General features: G+C 42.7%; 1 protein-coding gene across 4 annotated transcripts in view; it reads left to right on the forward strand.

The window, feature by feature from the left end:
* Positions 1–526: 526 nt before the first annotated feature.
* Positions 527–18175, forward strand: part of EPHA6 (EPH receptor A6) — a 371578-nt gene continuing 353929 nt past the window's right edge. For 3 of the 4 annotated variants that reach the window (XM_039914479.1, XM_039914478.1, XM_029082287.2), the window contains exon 1: positions 746–1559. In XM_039914479.1, the coding sequence (XP_039770413.1) occupies positions 1457–1559 (103 nt within the window). In that variant the 5' untranslated portion in view covers positions 746–1456. Of the gene's footprint in view, positions 1560–18175 lie in introns of all 4 variants that reach the window. The other variant, XM_039914480.1, reaches the window with a different exon arrangement.

Genomic DNA, 18175 nt, shown 5'->3' on the forward strand with positions numbered 1-18175 from the left:
GGCAAAGTCACTTCACTTCTCTGTGCCTCAGTTCCCTCATCTGGAAAATGGGGATGAAGATTGGGAGCCCCATGGGGACAACCCGCTGACCTTCTCTCTACCCAGCGCTCGGAACAGGACTTGGCACATAGTAAGCGCTTCACAAATACCACCTCCATTATTATTATTGAATGAAAAAGTGATTGTGGCCAAGTCACTTCACTTCTCTGGGCCTCAGTTCCCTCATCTGGAAAATGGGGATGAAGATTGGGAGCCCCATGGGGACAACCTGATGACCTTCTATCTACCCAGCGCTCAGAACAGTGCAGGGCACATAGTAAGCGCTTAACAAATACCCAAATGATTATTATTAAGCGTCCCTGGATCTGGACCTGGCGCGGGCCGGGGAGGCGGGCGGAGGGATTTGGACGCTTGTGCACTCACCCCCCCTAGCGGCGCGCGGGCGGCATTGCGGCGCGGGCTGCCCGGGAGCAGCGGCGGCGGCGGCGGCTCCGCTCTCCTGCCCCTCGCCTGCTCCCCCCGGCTGGTCCTTTCGCATCCCCGCTCTCCTTCCCCTCGCCTGCTCCTTTCTCACCCCCGCTCTCCTTCCCCTCTCCTGCTCCCCATCCTGTCCCTCGTCTCCCGGCCCCTCTGGCCGGTCCCCCCCCGTCCCCTTCGGACGACTGCCAGGAGGCGGGAGCCGGAGCCCCAGCGGCAATTCCAACCAGGACCTGCCTCCATCCCCTTCTGACGCCTCTTGGGCTTTTCCCCCCCCCCCTTTCCTCCCCGACTTCATTCGTCAACGCCGACTTCGGGGGGTGCTTTTTTTTTCTCTTTATTCCCTGGGAGGAGCGGGGCTGGGAGTCAGGTGTGTGTCTGCTGGAAGTGGGGCAGGAGATGTCCCGGGTTCTCCGGGGGAGGTAGCGATGCCCCGGGGGCTCCGGAGGATGCAGCTGCAGCGGCGTCAGGTGCAGGTGCATCGTCTTCTTCAGCAGCAGGTGCAGGTGCATCATCTTCTGCAGGTGCAGGTGCCTCATCTTCATCATCAGCAAGTGCAGGTGCCTCATCTTCATCATCGGCAGGGGCAGCAGGAGGGAGCCGTCGGCCGTCCTCGCCGCTCGGGCGAGCCCTCCGGGACCATGGGCAACTAAAAGCCGAGACGTATTGGCCGCCCTCCCCCGGGCCGCAGCGGGGGAGGGGCCGGGCGCCGCTGAGCCTCAGAGGGAGTGAGGTTAGACTCCGCCGGGCCCGGGGAAAGTTGCAGCGGCGGCTCTCCCGCCCACCGACCCGCGCCCCTGCCTTCTGGCCGGGGGCGCCGCGCTCACCTTCCGCGCAGCGTTGCGCTCCTCCTGCGCAGGCGCCGGCCCGGGCTGGACCCGGAGGAGGAGGAGGAGGAGGAGGAGGAGGAAGAAGACGACGACGACGACAACGAGCCTCCCCCTCGTCCTCCCGCCCCCGACCAGCCCCTCGGGCCGCGATGGGGAGCTGCGAGGTGCGGGGATTGCTCCTGCATCTGGGCTTGCTGTGGCTCCTCTGGACGGTCCTGCCGGCCGGGGGCAACCACCTCTCCAGCAACCAAGGTAAAGGGGGTGATGCGGGACCCCCCCCCCCTCCTTTCTCCCTTCCCCATCCCCGGGCTTTGCCGGGGGTCGGTCTTCCAAACCCGCCTCCCGTAGGGGCAAGAGCCCGGGCTGGGGAGTCAGAGGTCGTGGGTTCTAATCCCGCCCCCCACACTCGGCAGCTCGGTGACCTTGGGGCAGCCGCTTCACTTCTCGGGGCCTCAGTGACCTCCTCTCTCAAAGGCGGGGGAAGACTGGGAGCCCCACGGGGGACAACTTGATCCCCTTGTATCCTCCCCAGCGCTTAGAACAGTGCTTGGCACATAGGAAGCGCTTAAATGCCATTATTATCTGTAAAATGGGGATGAAGAGTGGGAGCCCCACGGGGGACAGCTTGATCATCTCGTATCGTCCCCAGGGCTTAGAACAGTGCTTGGCACATAATAAGCGTTAACAAATGCCATTATTATTATCTGTAAAATGGGGATGAAGATTGCGAGCCCCACGTGGGACAACCTGATCATCTTGTATCCTCCCCGGCGCTTAGAACAGTGGTGGGCACATAGTAAGCGCTTAACAAATGCCATTATTATTATTATCATCTGTAAAATGGGGACCAAGATTGAGCCCCCTCGTGGGACAACCTGTATCAACTTGTATCCTCCCCAGCGCTTAGAACAGTGCTTGGCCTAAAGCACTGGAAGTGCTTAAATGCCATTATTATTATTGTTATTATCTGTAAAATGGGGACTAAGACTGAACCCCACGTGGGACAACCTGATCAGCTTGTATCCTCCCCAGCGCTTATAACATTGACACATAGTAAGCGCTTAACAAATGCCATCATCATTATTATTATTATCTGTAAAATGGGGAAGAAGACTGGGAGCCCCACGTGGGACAACTTGATCACCTTGTATTCTCCCCAGCGCTTAGAACAGTGCTTTGCACATAGTAAACGCTTAATAAAGGCCATTATTATTATTATTATCTGTAAAATGGGGATGAAGACTGTGAGCTTCACGTGGGACAACCTGGTTACCCTTTACCTCGGCGCTTACAGCAGTGCTCAGCACATAGTAAGCGCCTAACAAATACCAAAATCATCATCATCAATCCCCACTCTCCCTCTGGTCAGCCGGGTGACCTTGGACCAGTCCCTTAACTTCTCTCTGCCCCAGTGACCTCACGGGGGTGAAGACTGTGAGCCCCACGTGGGACCACCCCATCTCCCCCCCGTCCCATCACCTTCTAATAAGGATAATAATAATAATGATGGCATTTGTTAAGCGCTTACTATGTGCCAAGCACTATTCTAAGCAATGGGGAGGATACAAGGTGATCAGGTTGTCCCACGTGGGGCTCACAGTCTTCATCCCCATTTTACAGAGGAGGTAACTGAGGAACAGAGGAGTTAAATGGCTTGCCCAGAGTCACACAGCTGACAAGCGGCTGAGCCGGGATTTGAATCCATGACCTCTGACTCCCAAGCCCGGGCTCTTTCCACTGAGCCACAATGCTTCTCTAAATGATGGTCTACCCCAGCGCTTAGAACAGTGCTTGGCACATAGTAAATACCCACAGTGTTATCATTTTCCAGGGCTCAGCTGGGGCTGCACGCCACTCATTCAATGCATCCCGTCCTATTTATTTCTAGATTGGGAGCCCGTAATTGGGTAGGGCTTGTCTCTAGTCCAATCGTACTTTCCAAGCGTTTAGGACAGGGCTCTGCAACACAGTAAACGCGATTGAATGAGTGGAGCATTGACCGGGTGCAGAGCCCTGCACTAAGCGCTCGGGAAAGCACAACCCCTCCCTCGACCCCGGCAGAAGTCGCCGCCTCCGCCCGCACAACTCGCAGGTTCGCTCCTCTTCTCCTCCCAATCGAGGCTCCTTCCAGGGCTGGCCTGGTGGGTTTTGCATTTTTTTATTTTTTATTTGCCATCAGAAAGGCCTCATTTGGCAAGAAAATTAAACAGGAGAATTTTTTTTTCCTCCTCCCCGCACAAAGCGGAGAGGCTTCCGCAGCAGCAGCTTGTCACCTTGGTCGCCTTTCCTTTGCCCCACCTGTCTCCAGGACGGGAGAGGCGGTGGCAGAGGGTGTCGTCGGTGGGTGTGGAAAGGGCCATTCAGTCGTGTTTACTGAGCGCTTACTATGTGCAGAGCACTGGACTGAACGCTTGACATGTGCAATTCGGCAACAGAGACCACCCCTGCCCAGTCACGGGCTCGCAGTCTAAAGCAAAGCAAAACATCATCATCACGATAAATAGAATCATAGATATATACACATCATTAACAAAATAGAGTAATAAATAATATATGCATATAAACATTCTCACTGCTACAGGAGGAGTATGTTCTGTGAAAGACAGAAATGGCATCTTCAAGGGTCGTCTTTCACAAAATACCAAATGATCAACTTTGCAACCTTAGATGTTCTTTGGCCTCTCACGTTGCAAAAAAAAAAAAAAAGTTACATAACTGTTTTAAACCCACCCTTGGCAGGTACAAACCCGAACTTGAGTGGTCAGTTGCATCAAATGAATGTTTAGAAATTTTGGACTGAACAATGGCAGTATCATTACATAGATAGCATGTTGGTTAAAGGAATCTACTTTTCACTTATGTATGTAATTGTAATGTATATATATCTCAATTAGTTTTTAAAGCCACTTTTGGCAGGTGCAAACCCAAACTTAGGAGTCGTCAGTTGCATCCTTCTGTTGAAATTAATGTTTTGAAATCTTGGACTGAATGATGGCAGTATCATTATGTACACATCATGTTGGTCAAAGAAGTCTGCCTTTCAATTATGTATGTAATTGTAATGTGTATATATATCAATTAGTATCAAACTCTTGACTTTGTGAAATTTATATTGGTTATAGCAATGAAAGACAGTCATATCTGAGTCCTTAAATTCATGCTGTTTATTATGAGTGTGTCCTGTCAAAAAATCCAAGGTTCAGGGAAAGCAACAAAACTCAAGTGCTTTGACTCAAATTACATATGAGTGAGATTTGTTGAGTATTTTTCATGTTAACCTATGTTATATGCTTTCAATATGAAAAATATTCACAAAGCAATTATTGATCTTTAGGCCGTGAACATTCTATGGAGTGACCCCTGCAGAAAAGTGCACTTTATACATATGTATATATATGTATCTGCCTCGTTTTACATATATGCACACATATTAAAAATGAAGGGAGATGTATTCTGAAGCATATCCTAGTAAAGTGCTGAGGATAGGGACAAGGATATTAACTTATTACATATTCCTTAGCTTTGCTGTCACTGCTTCAAATTAAGGAAAGCAAATGAAAATTTTCCAAGATTCTGTTAGGATAGAGTAAGATTCTTGAAAGCCTGAAATGTATTGAAATGTATGGCGAATGGATTATTTTCAAGCTTGGAAGAAAACTTGTCTCCATTAGTAAATTGTCTTTGAAAATTTTAGACAACTTGATTCTGGAGGGACCTTCACAAGGTCTTTAATTTTCTCCATTGAATTTTAAAATGACTTCCCAAAACTTTAGTTTGAAACTAATGAAGTTCAAATAAAATGCCATCTTAGTGGCCTGAAAACTGTGTTGCCTGGTGTGGTCATGAACTTGCTGATATATTCTCACTATTATTTTTGCCACACTTTGACTCCTCAGTATTTTGGCCCGTTATGAAGGTCATTAGATTTGGCCTTGATCCTGTGGTCAGAAGTGGAATTTTGAAATGAATACATCATCATATTTTTAAGTGGACAAAAAGATTCTGACCCAGCTTTGCATAAAGAGCTAAAGTGGAGTGTATTTGACTCTTCAGCGATCTATAAAAATAACCATCAATACTGATGCGATCAGTGCCAAAATCCAAGGAGAAAATTTCTGTTTTGCCATAATTCTTCACTCATTTTAAGAACTAAAGAAAGCAGGCATGAAGATTCTAGTTGGAAACTCCTTGATATTCTTTTTTAGAAATGAAGACACATTTTTATGTATATCTACCCTCCAGATATGGACAAAAATACAGTGGAAACATTTTTCTGTCCTTGTGAATCTTATTGTCTTTCACTCAAGATCCCAATGCCTCCAAACCAGAAATCGTTGGATGTAATTTTTTTCTTTCCTTAGGTAGTGGGGCAGACTGAAATGATGATATTGACAGAGGAGTGAACATCCTCATTCATTTCAACATACTGGTAGCTTCAAAGCAGTCTTGTCAGTGCTAAGGGCTAAATTTGACTGTTGGAAGGAGCTGTCCTTATGTCTCTTAATTGTCTGCGGGTCTGAGAACTATAAGGGCAACATAAATCAATTTGCCTTTCTCTTTCTTCTAGTAGTACAGTCCTCTTTGAACCATTTTGAGAATAGGAGATGTTTCCAGATGTGTTGGTCTGATTAACAAAGTGGTTATATGATTGACATTCATTGGGCTCTGTTTAAACCGCTTATTGATTGAGGCATTTGTGCTGTTTATCAAAAGAGATTTTTAGTTACTCCCTGAGTCAAAATGACCTGTTCTTGTGCTGGGCCCTCAGACAGAGTTTTCAAAATGGACAAATTTTCCTTGGAGATTTGGCAACTCCATGTGTGTAAATTAGTTTGGCCAACTTTTAAACTGCCTCAGGCCCTAAAAATGCTATTAGATGTTACAGTGTGACACATAGCATGCTGTGGCCTTAAAGAGTTAATGCATCTCTTAAAATGGCCTAACACATCCAGGTTGTGACCCTAGCAGGATTAAGGGTCTAAATTAGAGCTCTCTGAGGATCTCAGTTCAAGGGCCATTTATCCAGATCTAGTACTTTGGTTGATTTATAGGCTTGGAAGAAGGGGCAGAGAGGTTTTCATGGATAGCATGAGGGGAAACCTTTCAAAAGATGATGCCAAATGAATTTTAAGTGATAGGGAAAAATGGATGACAATGTAGAATATATTCTTTGAATATAACTGATTCCTCTGGAAGACCACTCATTCAGTGGCAATGCTAAGGTGTTCATAGTAGTGGATGTAATATAGATCCCAGTTATACCATTCCCTACCTGTGTGAAAATTAGTTAAGAGGAAGGATTGAAGAGTATAGGAAGGGTTCTTATTTTAAGGTAGTATCCAGTTCTATAATCTTATTTAAAAGGATGCTATAGAAAATGAAGTACAATACAATGCTCTGGCTTGAGGAAATCTTTTTGTATTTCTTCAGTAAAACGTATTTATCAGAAAAACGTGTAAGAATGTGACTTTTTAAAAATGAACTAGCTTCCATGTTCCCTCATTACCGAGTATTAAGAGATATTAGATGTTAAGATCACAAGGTAAAGATTTCTTTTTTCATAAGGCCAGCTTTGTTAATCTCATAAGGGTATGGTTTTGGGGTTTACAGAGCACCAAGTGGATAGTTCTTTACATGTTAAGTGCATTTTTATAAAGACAAGGTCAATAAGGAGGCCGAGATTTAAAATTTGTCCTGTATAAATATGGATGGAAAATTTCTTAGAAGAGTGACACATTTAGTGCTTGTCATAATCTAGAATCTTGTTCTATGGCCAACAGTCTATATTACTGTGGATCCACAAGTCAGAGGCAGCAGTAAAAACTGGGGGCCTCCGGGTGTCTTAATACACTTAGCTTTTAGCACTCTTAGTACAGTGCTGTGCACACAGTACACTCTCAATAAATATGACTGGTCATGACCTAGAAGGGCTCTCTTTGTCGTGTAGAACATATGCATTGAAAAGCCTTGCTTAACTTCTTTAGGGAATTCAGAATCTCACATGTTTTAAATAAAGTTATCATTTCCATCATGGCTACTTTGAAGATAATTTCTTACTGTTCCAAGTCATAACAATGGATTGTGGAGGTGGTACTTTGAATACCTTTCAGTTCTCTCACTTTATGTTCCTTACTTGTTGTTTGAACCAAGGTGGTCCTCATAGGTAAGAGTGGCAACCATATAATTAATGTAACAAGCCTGGTTGGTGGTGGATTAAACCCCATTTTAGGGTTAGTGATTATTGCATGTACTTTTCTGCATTTATGCGGAACATTATCCACTACTTCAGGTGAGGGTGCAAAGTATTTGCTGAGTTAGGTGAGAGAAAGGTACCCCTAAAGAGGATAAATTAAAAGTAGACAAACTATGCTTCCTGTTTTGCTGTTCCCCAGTCATTACCAAGGAATTAAACCCAAAGGGCCATGTCCATGCTACATTTTTATGGACATTTAAACACGCAATTGGAAATTGACCAGTTGAAAATAAATTAGTTGATAGAAACAAAGCAAGTGAATTGGTCCTTTCCCACCAAAATATTCCCTTTTGAGATAACTTCAGTAGAGGAATTTTTAAGCAATGTACCATTCGTGGAAAATGGGAAAACTCAGTTGGTGTGCAATATTTTTTTTAAACCGGCACCTATGCCCTATTGTCTCCATAAAAAACCCATTAACATTGTCAAAAATTCCCAGTGTCTACGTGGAGTGTACTTTTCCCTTGCATCTATTCACAGGGTTCCCTTCACTTGTCTTCTCACTAATTTATTTTCAAGGGGTTGATTACCTTGGATGTTAGATGCCCTGAACAAAAATGCAAAAGCTTATCTATTTACGTCCAGTGCTCTCCTTAGTGACTCCAAGTATTGTCTTGCTTTCTCTTTGTGCTGAATATGGAGGAAATTGCTCGGATTTAGACCCCTGCATAGAACATCCCACATGAACACTGTCCCAGTTGGATTTTCCCAGCACTCTGGTGGCTTAGTCTGGCCCATTGTACACCTGTAGTCTTTTTTGCCAGGATTTTTCTGGGGATCTCTACCTGGGGACATCTCTAGGGGAAAAAAGACAAAGTGTGGGTTGGGTGTGGGGCTTGGATTGGGGGGAGGGAGAAGGTTATTTTGGCAATAGCTGACAGTGCAGAGAACAACCTGGAGGAGGAAGAGCTGGGTGTTCTTTCCTCAGTCCCACAACTAATCTAGCAGTCCCTATACAACTTGGAGCCAATTCCTGTACAATTTGAAACTCTGAGGAGACTTTGACTACTTTTAATTTTTTGAATTTGTTAGTTTTGATAATAAATCCTAGTTAGAAAAAATTATAACAGTGATTATTTTATTGTTTAAAGAAGTGGTGCACTGTATCCCTTTTTTGTGTAATATTTGCTGGGATTAGTAGTAAAGGTTTTTGAGCACCCTAATACCAGAAAAAAAATTTGTCTTTACTGACCTACTTCAGTTATTTAATTTAGCTTGGTATATTGCATAAGAAAAAAGGACCTCAGAGTTAAAAAGATAGATCCTTAACTCTATGAGGAAGAAATGGAGATCACTTTTAAGATCAGTGATTTTTGCTGCTTGCCCAGTGGGTCATTGGACATGGCATGCCAGCTGCAGATTAAATAGTAGTCCTCTTAAGGGTTCACATATACCATGATCAAAAGAAAGCAGACACTTCTTTAAGCAGGACTCTAATGATTTGGAAACTTAGGGAAAACCTCTGGGTGTTTGGGTTTTATAAACTAAGAAAGGCCCAAGGCTTTGCTGCAAGAGTGTGCATCTACCTACTAGATTACCCCTGGATGGTGCAGCCCGACATGCTGTTCCAAAGGGATGCTTTAATAGGGCCTTTCTCTTTCATGGCCAACCTCTGTCCCAGCTCTCTAGTAGTGGGAATCATGGATCTAGAAAGAGTGAATGAGCTTTCTGCTCTCTGAACCCATGTTCTCAGAGACACATCATCGTATGTGCCAGGGGTATTCTGCCTTTGCATAATGAGTGCTTGAAAGCATCATAGCTGCAGGCACCTGGAGGAGAGCTATAACTGTGTAGCTCTGCAAGGCAGCCAGTATCCTTTTTCATTCCTCTGAGCATTAGGCTAGGGATAACTGGAGAAGGAGAAAGATGGGCATTGTGGGAAGCTTCTCTCAGTTTATTAACCCTTCTGCACAGGAGAATGCAAACCCCAATATCAAATATATATATATATATATGTATAGATAAAAATAGCTTCTTGATACGTACTTTAAATTTCTGAAATACCTGTCATTACCTAATCTTGTTCTTTCTTAATTTTATACCTTTTTTGTTCCCCGAGTAAAGTCCTGGAAGCTTGGCACTGTTGGTTTTTTAAAATAAACAAAATTGAAAGATTATTTTAATGACCATTTTCTGATATATCATCTATCTTATCTTTGAGGAATGTGCCCCAAGAAATATATGGTGATTGAAATTTGTGCCACAGATGGATATTTTTAAAACAAAAATGAAAATCAATAATGGATTAGGCTTGATTTGATGTTGACATTTAGCTTTGTACATCTTGAATGTCAAAATACATTAAAAACTGGCAATCTCAGTACTAAGTTAAAGTACTGGTAATATTTTCATTCCTAATATATCATGGTACATTTTCTCCACAATAGTAAGCTGATTTGCTTTTGAATCCACTATTTGCGGTAGAGTAGAGGAAGCAGTATTCATTAAGCACTGATTTTTGTGTGCAAATCTACTAAGTATTGGGCAAAAACGTACTTGGGAGAAATAGATTTGGTCCCTGTCCCTACTTTCTAATATTGACTGGTGGGAAGGATTAGCAACAGACATATAAATTAGGTTGAAATGATTAAAAACACAAAAACAACATAAAAGAGGATAATACATTCAAGAATGGTATGTACTGTGCTTAAAGGAGCATAATTTGAGGCAACTCACAGCACAGACATAGTCACAAACACAGCGACAATCTTCCTGATGTTGTAAAAATTAAGAAGGCGAACTGTCAGTATTTCCTAACCCTTTTCACGGTGGAGCAGGGGCAAAAGGGAGTTTTCCATGGTAAGGGAGATGAACAGCTTTTTCATAGACTTCAGGCTCCATGGGCAGATTGGTGGTAGAGGAACTAATTAGAGCTCCTGCTGCCGGTGTTTCTTCACCCTTACTGGGCTTGGTGCCAAGGTGATGGAAAATCCTGTTGATTTGGGTCTGGGCAGCTTCTCTCCTAAACCACAGGCTGGGCAGGTAGTTGTGTGCTAGATGAAAGGGTTAATGATTGGGAAAAAAAGCTCATGCCATCTTATTCCTTTTCTTCGCCATGATTACCTTGCTACTTTTTAACTGGTCCCATTTGAACAGTTTGAAAGGCCACCACTCTTATCCAAAAGATTGTGACACAGTCATCTAACACTGTGTACATAAGGGCTGGGAGTAGGGATAAAATATATGTGCTACAAGTGAGTATTGGGTTGATGTGACTGGATTACTGTGTATTAATTAGGGAATGCCTCCCAAAGGAGAGATTGTGAAGAGGGAGAGAGCAGTTTCCTGGTAGATTTTGGTGAGGAGGGAGGAACAGCTCAGATGAAAAGCATAATCAAATGGTCCAAGGAAGCAAAGTCAAGATGGAAGTACACTTAGAAGATGAAATTGGGAGGATTGAAGGGGATGAGCAGGGGAATAGGTGAAGAGAGGATCAAGAATCTCCACCAATTTTCTTTAAGCCATTGGTGCGGTTTTGCTTGATGGAACAGAAGAGTCATTGGAAATTTTTGAGGAGTGGAGGGCTGTGTGTTGAGCAGCATTTCAAGAAGGTGATCTGTGCAGTACTATTTAGCATGGGCTGGAGAGAATCTGGAAGAAGAGAGAGAGAGAGAGACAGGTGAGGATGAGGATAGAGAATTCCCTTTAAAGTGGTTCATTTTGGCTAGTCTTTCGAAACTGGTGCTTTGAACTGGGGTTTGCTTGTGTTGCCCCATGATATCCTGGTTCATTTCTTTTTTTGGCAGATTATTTCTTCTTGCTGTTGGAAGGATATCTTAAACCCTATCTGGATAATATGTGGTATAATACACAAATACCTCAGTCTGTAATGTCTGTAATATTTCTATTTTCAGATGTCTTGTATGTGGTTCTGATGCCATGTGTTTTATTGATTAGTCAGACTGCTACTGAGGCTTACCAACTGCCCACAGTTATGCCACTTCCTGTGAATATTTACTTCTCTGCTTCTTTATAATTATTTCTTTTGCCCACCTCATTTCTGCTTCTCAGCTCCATAACAAAAGACAGTTCAGGATTAAACTCTGCCAACATTGGGTAAGCGTTTTAGTGATAAAAAGTTGTGATTCCATTGCCTGAATGGAGGTACACAATTGCTATTTGATTTTTTTCCAGTCGTTTCTTTTTCTCCACAGATTAGCATTCCCACCCACAGATACGTTGAAATCTACCACAAGGAACAGCTTTTCAGGTACAGACACAAAAGGAGGGATTTTATTTAAATCATAATAGAACTTGCTTCTCATTGGTTTCTGTCATAGCCATAGACTATGTCCTGATAATAGCATCAGTGCTTATGTTTTGGAGGCATAATATCATTAGATTTCACTAATGCCTCTGACAAGTTTGGAATTCTTGAGTCAAGCAGTTGTTTATGTTAGCCCTCAGGGAATTTAGATCTCTCCAGTTGGAACTCTCTGGCGCTTGTTTCTCTGAAGGTCCATCAGGATTCTTGTTTCATTCACTGAGTCAATTCTCCTTCCATGTAGCTCTCCACATCCTTGGGCAACTCTTGCTCTCAGGTCCACCAATGGTCATGCACCCTTACTTGGAGAGGGAGAATGAAGGTGGTGACATAGGGAAGGGCTCCTGATCGGACCAGGGTTCTGTTTGCCTGTAGTTTCCCCTCTCTGGGAGGAGGTGACAATGGGTGTTCATTGCTACGTCTATTGGTATTACTCCAAGGGGCCAGCGTTAACCCTGGGTTTGCGGAGACCAGCGGTGATGTAAAGAACTAGGTGCTCTCTCTCTCTCTCTCTCTCTCGCCATAACCTGAACAGGAAGGTCAGCTTTAGGTAGAGGCGGCAGCGGCAGTTGTTCTTTAGAATTTCATACTGCCTGGAAACATCTCTGCTTCCCTCTGCCTCCTCCCCTGTTCTTTAGCTGAGTTCATAGTTATGTTTTTAAAGTTGACTCCTAGTTGGTCCATCTAATGAAAATCAGTCTTAAGAGCGAAAGCTAATTAGTAAACCAGGAGGGTTACCATTTGCCACAGAGACTTGATGTGACAAATTATCCAGTATTGTAAGCTCCTTGAGAACAAGGTTGTCTGTTTATTCTTTTGTACCCTCCCAAGCGCTTAGTATGGTGCTCTGCGCACAACAGGCCCTCAATAAATTCCATTGATTTGACTGTTATACTGCCTCCTTTTTTAATTTTATACTTAGTATTCTTTTGTACACTGCCCAGGGCTTAATATAGTGCTCTACACAAAGTAAACACTCAATGAGTACCATTGCTTAATTTCTATTTTCTTCACTTTTCTTCTCTGCTTTTGTCTTGTTACTTTTTTTGTGGATTCCATCATCACTTTGCCAGTAGCCTACCTATCCTTCATTTCTTTCTTTTTTTCCCTTCTCATTGCCACTCATCAATCTATTACTGATGACATGGAGCTTGGTTACTTCAAACTATCAAATGGTAGTACTTCTGCAGAAGCATATAAGTTAACATGGAGAAAGGACTCAAAATGGCTTATTGCATTCAATAAAAGTGAGTAGACCAGGATTTACCCCTCTAGCTTCATTGCTTTTAGCTCCATCTTCTTTTTATTTAGTGACTACTCCATGCTGCTTTGTCTCTCTTTGTCTTTCTTCCCACATTTCCTTAAGTCCCATGCATTAATTGCCCAAGGTCACCAGAATTCTGATGGCCTCTGATAGCCTCTAGCAAAGCAATATAGAAGTAGATTTATTGGAGGTTAAAACTCAGCTTGCCTTCAGATATGACCACATTTCATTGGGAGCTCAATACATTTATATTCAATGTATCTCCTTTGTGTATTTTTGGTTTTTAAAAGACTATGCATTTAAACATTTCTTTGATTATTGAAGCTTTCAGCATTCTCATTATATGTGCTTCCTTTAAGACAGGAAAAGATCTGTGAGCAAACTGCTCATTAATTATGATTTGGAGCCTATTTGATTATTGATTGATGGCCAAAGATTACTAGATAGGATTTAAAGACTTCACCCACTGACACCCAGAATGCAAAGACTCACTGGTGGAAATGGATACCTTTGAGCCAGATGCTGACATTGCTCTATTATTCCAATTTCAATTTTATATAATTGAGAAGGTATAGAAATGTATTTCCTGCAATTTTGTTGAGGTCTAGCATTGTTTGTCAACTCTTTATGCCACATCAAATAGAAACTCCTTACCATCAGCTTTAAGGCAGTGAGTCAGCTCTCCCTCTCCTACCTTACTGATTTCCTATTACAACCCACCCAGCACACTTCATTGCTTAATGCCAACCTACTTAATGTACTTAGATCTTGTCTATTTTGCCACCTACCCCTTGCCTATCTTGTCCCTTTGGCCTGGAACTCCTTTCCCCTTCATTTAAGTCTATTACTTGCCCCAAGAGGCCTTGCCCAACCAAACCCTCACTTTCCTTACTCCCTCTCTGTTCTGCATCATCTGTGCACTTGTATCTGTATCCTTAAGCCCTAGGAATTCACCTTAACCTAACCCCCACTGCACTTCTGTACAGTGCTTCGCACATAGTAAGCGCTTAACAAATGCCATCATTATTATAAGTGTAATTTACTGCCTCTTTCCCCCTCTAGACTGTAAGCTCCTTGTGGGCAGGGACCTTGTCTACCCACTCTATAGTATTGTACCCTCCCAGTCACCTAGTACAGTGCTTTTGCACAGTAATCACTCAAATAATGCTGATGGATAGATTTTACTGAACTCTCAAAAGTTATTAGTACAGTGCTCTCTACAGACAGTATGTGCTCAAGAAATACTACTGATTAATGGGTCACTACTCCTGAGTAGCTCACAACCTATTTTCTACCCTCCTGAGGATTAGGAAAATGACAATTTATGGACTGGTAAAATTGTCCACAATCCATAAGTACATCAATATTTGTTACCATCGTATGTGAGTAATTTTATCCTGTAAAGAGGAGGATTAGTAAAAGATGAAATTTCAAGGTAAATTTGAAAGTCAATTTTCAGATAGTAAAATTCATTGCAGGACTCCAATAAAGTAATCTTAGAGACATAAAATGGATTTACTCTGGAGATGAAAACTTGGTGGAAATATTGCTGGTAATCTACAGCCAGTTACATCATGTGAAGTTTTATTTAATTTGTTAATTAAATCCATTTCCCTTTTTTGTGCTTTCTCCACTTCAGGTTTTCATAGAGCAACCATTAGGGTGTCTTGCTGTTGCTCATACCTGTCACATGTATTACCTACTAAAGATGTGATGATGATAGCAGTGTTGCCTAGTGGCTGGAGCATGGGCCTGGGAGTCAGAAGGACCTGGGTTATAATCTTGCTTCTACCACTTGTCTGCTGTGTGACCTTGGGCAAGTCAATTCACTACCTTGTGCCTCAGTCACCTCATCTGTTAAATGGGAATTAACTGTGAACCTCATGTGGGACATGGACTGTGTTTAACCCGATTAACTTGTAACTATCCCAAGTGCTTAGTACAGTGTTTGGAATATAGTAAATACTTAAATACCATTAAAAAATGTACTTCATGATACATCAAGGATGTCTGTCTCCCTCTTTCTAAACTGTAAGCCCAGTATGGGCAGGGATTGTCTCTTTATTGCTGAGTGGTACTTTCCCAAGCACTCTGCACACAGTAAGTGCTCAAATATGATGGAATGAATGAGGGTGCCTTATGCTTATATTAGACTTTCTCAAGGGCTTAATATAGTGTGTTGCATCCAGTGGATATGTGCTCAGTAAATTCCTTTCCTCTTTCTGAAGCTCCTGAAATTTTGTAGTGGTGCTACCTAATAGATTTTAGCTCATTGGTTTTGAAAATCGATATGGATGTGCAGGGCTAGATTAAAATTCTGGTAGATTCAGAACAGAGGCTGGTTGGACTCCAAAGCTAAAATTTATTTTCTGTTTTACCTCGGGCACACATTCGGCTCCATTATATCTATATAGATATATAGAGAGAGAGATCAGTGACATTTATTGAATGCTTGCTGTGTGCAAAACACTGTACTTAGCGTTTGGGAGATTACAGTCCTCTATATGGTGAGATCGTTGTGACCAGGGAACGTGTCTGTTATATTGTTCTCTCCCAAACACTTAATGCAGTGCTCTGCACATAGTAAGTGCTCGATAAATACCATTGATTGATTCATACAACAGAGTTGGTAGACATGTTCCCTGCCCACAAGGAATTAAGCAGCGTGAAGAAGCAGCGTGGCTCAGTGGAAAGAGCACGGGCTTTGGAGTCACGGCTCATGAGTTCGAATCGCAGCTCTGCCACTTGTCGGCTGTGTGACTGTGGGCAAGTCACTTAACTTCTCTGTGCCTCAGTTCCCTCATCTGTAAAATGGGAATTAAGACTGTGAGCCCCACGTGGGACAACCTGATTCCCCTATGTCTACCCCAGCGCTTAGAACAGTGCTCGGCACATAGTAAGCGCTTAACAAATACCAACATTAATTAAAATAAATGACAGATATGTATGTAAGCGCTGTAGGGCTGAGGGTGAAGTGCTGAAGGAGTACAGATCCAAGAGCTTAGGCAATACAGAAGGGAAAGGGAGCAGGGGAAATGAGGATTTGGGTAAGTCTTGGAGGAGGTGTGAATTTTTTATAGGGCTTTGAAGGTGTCAAGAGTGGTAGTCTGTAATGAGGGGAAGGAGTTCCATGCCAAAGAGAGGACATGAGCAAGGAATCAGCAGTGGGATAGTTGAGAATGAGGTACATAGAGTAAGTTGGTGTTGGACAGTGAGTTAAACAGGAGTGTCTCCTTGGAGGAGGTGACTTTTGAGAAGGATATTATAAAGGAGAAGGATGTGCATTAGTGAAACTGGGAGGGAAGGCCATTCATGCAATATCAAAAGCAATTGATTAGAAGCAGGAGTACTCAGAATAAAAGAGGACTATGAGGTTTGCTTAGAAGAAATAAAGATCAGAAACTGGGAAGCAATGTCAATCATGGATTTTTGACTCAGATTCTTGGTGTATCTATCTTGCTGAAGTCTCTATTTCTAGTCAGCAGCCCCCTCTCTTAAGTGCCTCAATCCTGGCTGGTCTCCATTGCTCCCAACAGCTGCTCTACTATCTTTAAAACAATTTCAGCTTCCCTCACTGTCAAAATCAATCAGTAATATTTAGTGAGTAATGATGATGATGGTATTTAAGTGCTTACTATGTGCCAAGCACTGTTCTGTTCTAAGCGCTGGGGGCATACAAGGTAATCAGGTTGTCCCATGTGGGGCTCACAGTCTTAATCTCCATTTAACAGATGAGGTAACTGAAGCACAGAGAAGTGACTGGCCCAAAATCACACAGCTGACAAGTGGCAGAGCCAAGGTGAGAACCCATCACCTCTGTTTCCCAAGCCTGTGCTCTTTCTACTAAGCCATGCTGCTTCTCTCCTGAGTATTGTTTAACAGAGTGGTGGACCAAACCCATGGGAGAATAAAATTAAGATAAAGAAAACAATCCCTGCTTTTGGGGGAGAGAGACATAAAATAATTTACAAAAAGGAGGTAAAGAATGGAAAAGTGAATAGATTTGTGCATAAGTATCTAAGTATAAAGTATGTAAATAGACGCTTACAAATTGCTATTAGTAGCTGTGAGTGCAAAAGTGCTGTGTTACTTGGGAGGGTATGCCTTGAGGAGAGGAAACCCTGATGAAGTGAAAACTTTTTCAGAGAATAGGGATACTGAAAAGAAAAGGGCCATGTGCCAGAGGGTAAGAAGTTGGAAGATGTGACAGAGAAAGGGATATGAGCAATAGCATGGGGTCTTGTGATAGGTCCAGAGAATCAAGGGATGACTTTTTTTGAGGTGTGAGAACCAGAATAAGTTGTTCATTTAGGTGGTTTTTCGTTGTTTGCTTCACTTTGGATAGCCCATCTTTGAAAATTATTCTTAATTTCATTTTTAAGTTATTTCTTATTTTTTTAAACCTGCTTCAGTACTAACTGCAGTTAAACTATTTTATGTGTGAAGGGTGTCACCTAATTTATGTGAGGCAGGCCTCTCTTGGTCCCTAACTCTTTGTTCTCATATTCAGAATGGTCTTGGACTTATGTCCCTAGTGGTCCTTTTATAATTGTACGAACCCTAATGAGGTCCCATTGTAGTTTCCTTTCTCAAACCTATTGAATTCCTGAATCATTATTATTTTCTTTCAGTAGCCTTTCTTCATTTCTCTTTTCTCACCCTATGTGAGCAGTTTTGCAATTGTGGCCTTGCCAGATGCTTTGACTTCGCTATAGTAATTTCTTTTGATACAAATCTGATAAGATGTAAGGTTCTTTTGTTATGTATTGCTGTTGGAACACTATATCAGAGACCATGGGGTTTAAACTACTACTCCTAAATCTCCCTTTCTCCTCAGTACTTAGTAACTTCTAATAAATTTGAACTTATTTTTGCTCTATCTTACTATGTTTTTGGAAAATTTTGAAACTCGTATACATGAATTATGTCTTTCAGAGAGACTTTTGTTGGCTTAACACTGTCCTGTACCTTTATCCATCATTTTTCTAATAATAATAATTATGGTATTAAGCGCTTACTATGTGCAAGGCACTGACTAGGAGCTGGGGTGGATACAAGGAAATTGGGTTGGATGCCACCCCTGTCCC

Source organism: Ornithorhynchus anatinus, chromosome 17, assembly GCF_004115215.2.
Source record: "Ornithorhynchus anatinus isolate Pmale09 chromosome 17, mOrnAna1.pri.v4, whole genome shotgun sequence".
NCBI classification, from domain to species: Eukaryota; Metazoa; Chordata; class Mammalia; order Monotremata; family Ornithorhynchidae; genus Ornithorhynchus; species Ornithorhynchus anatinus.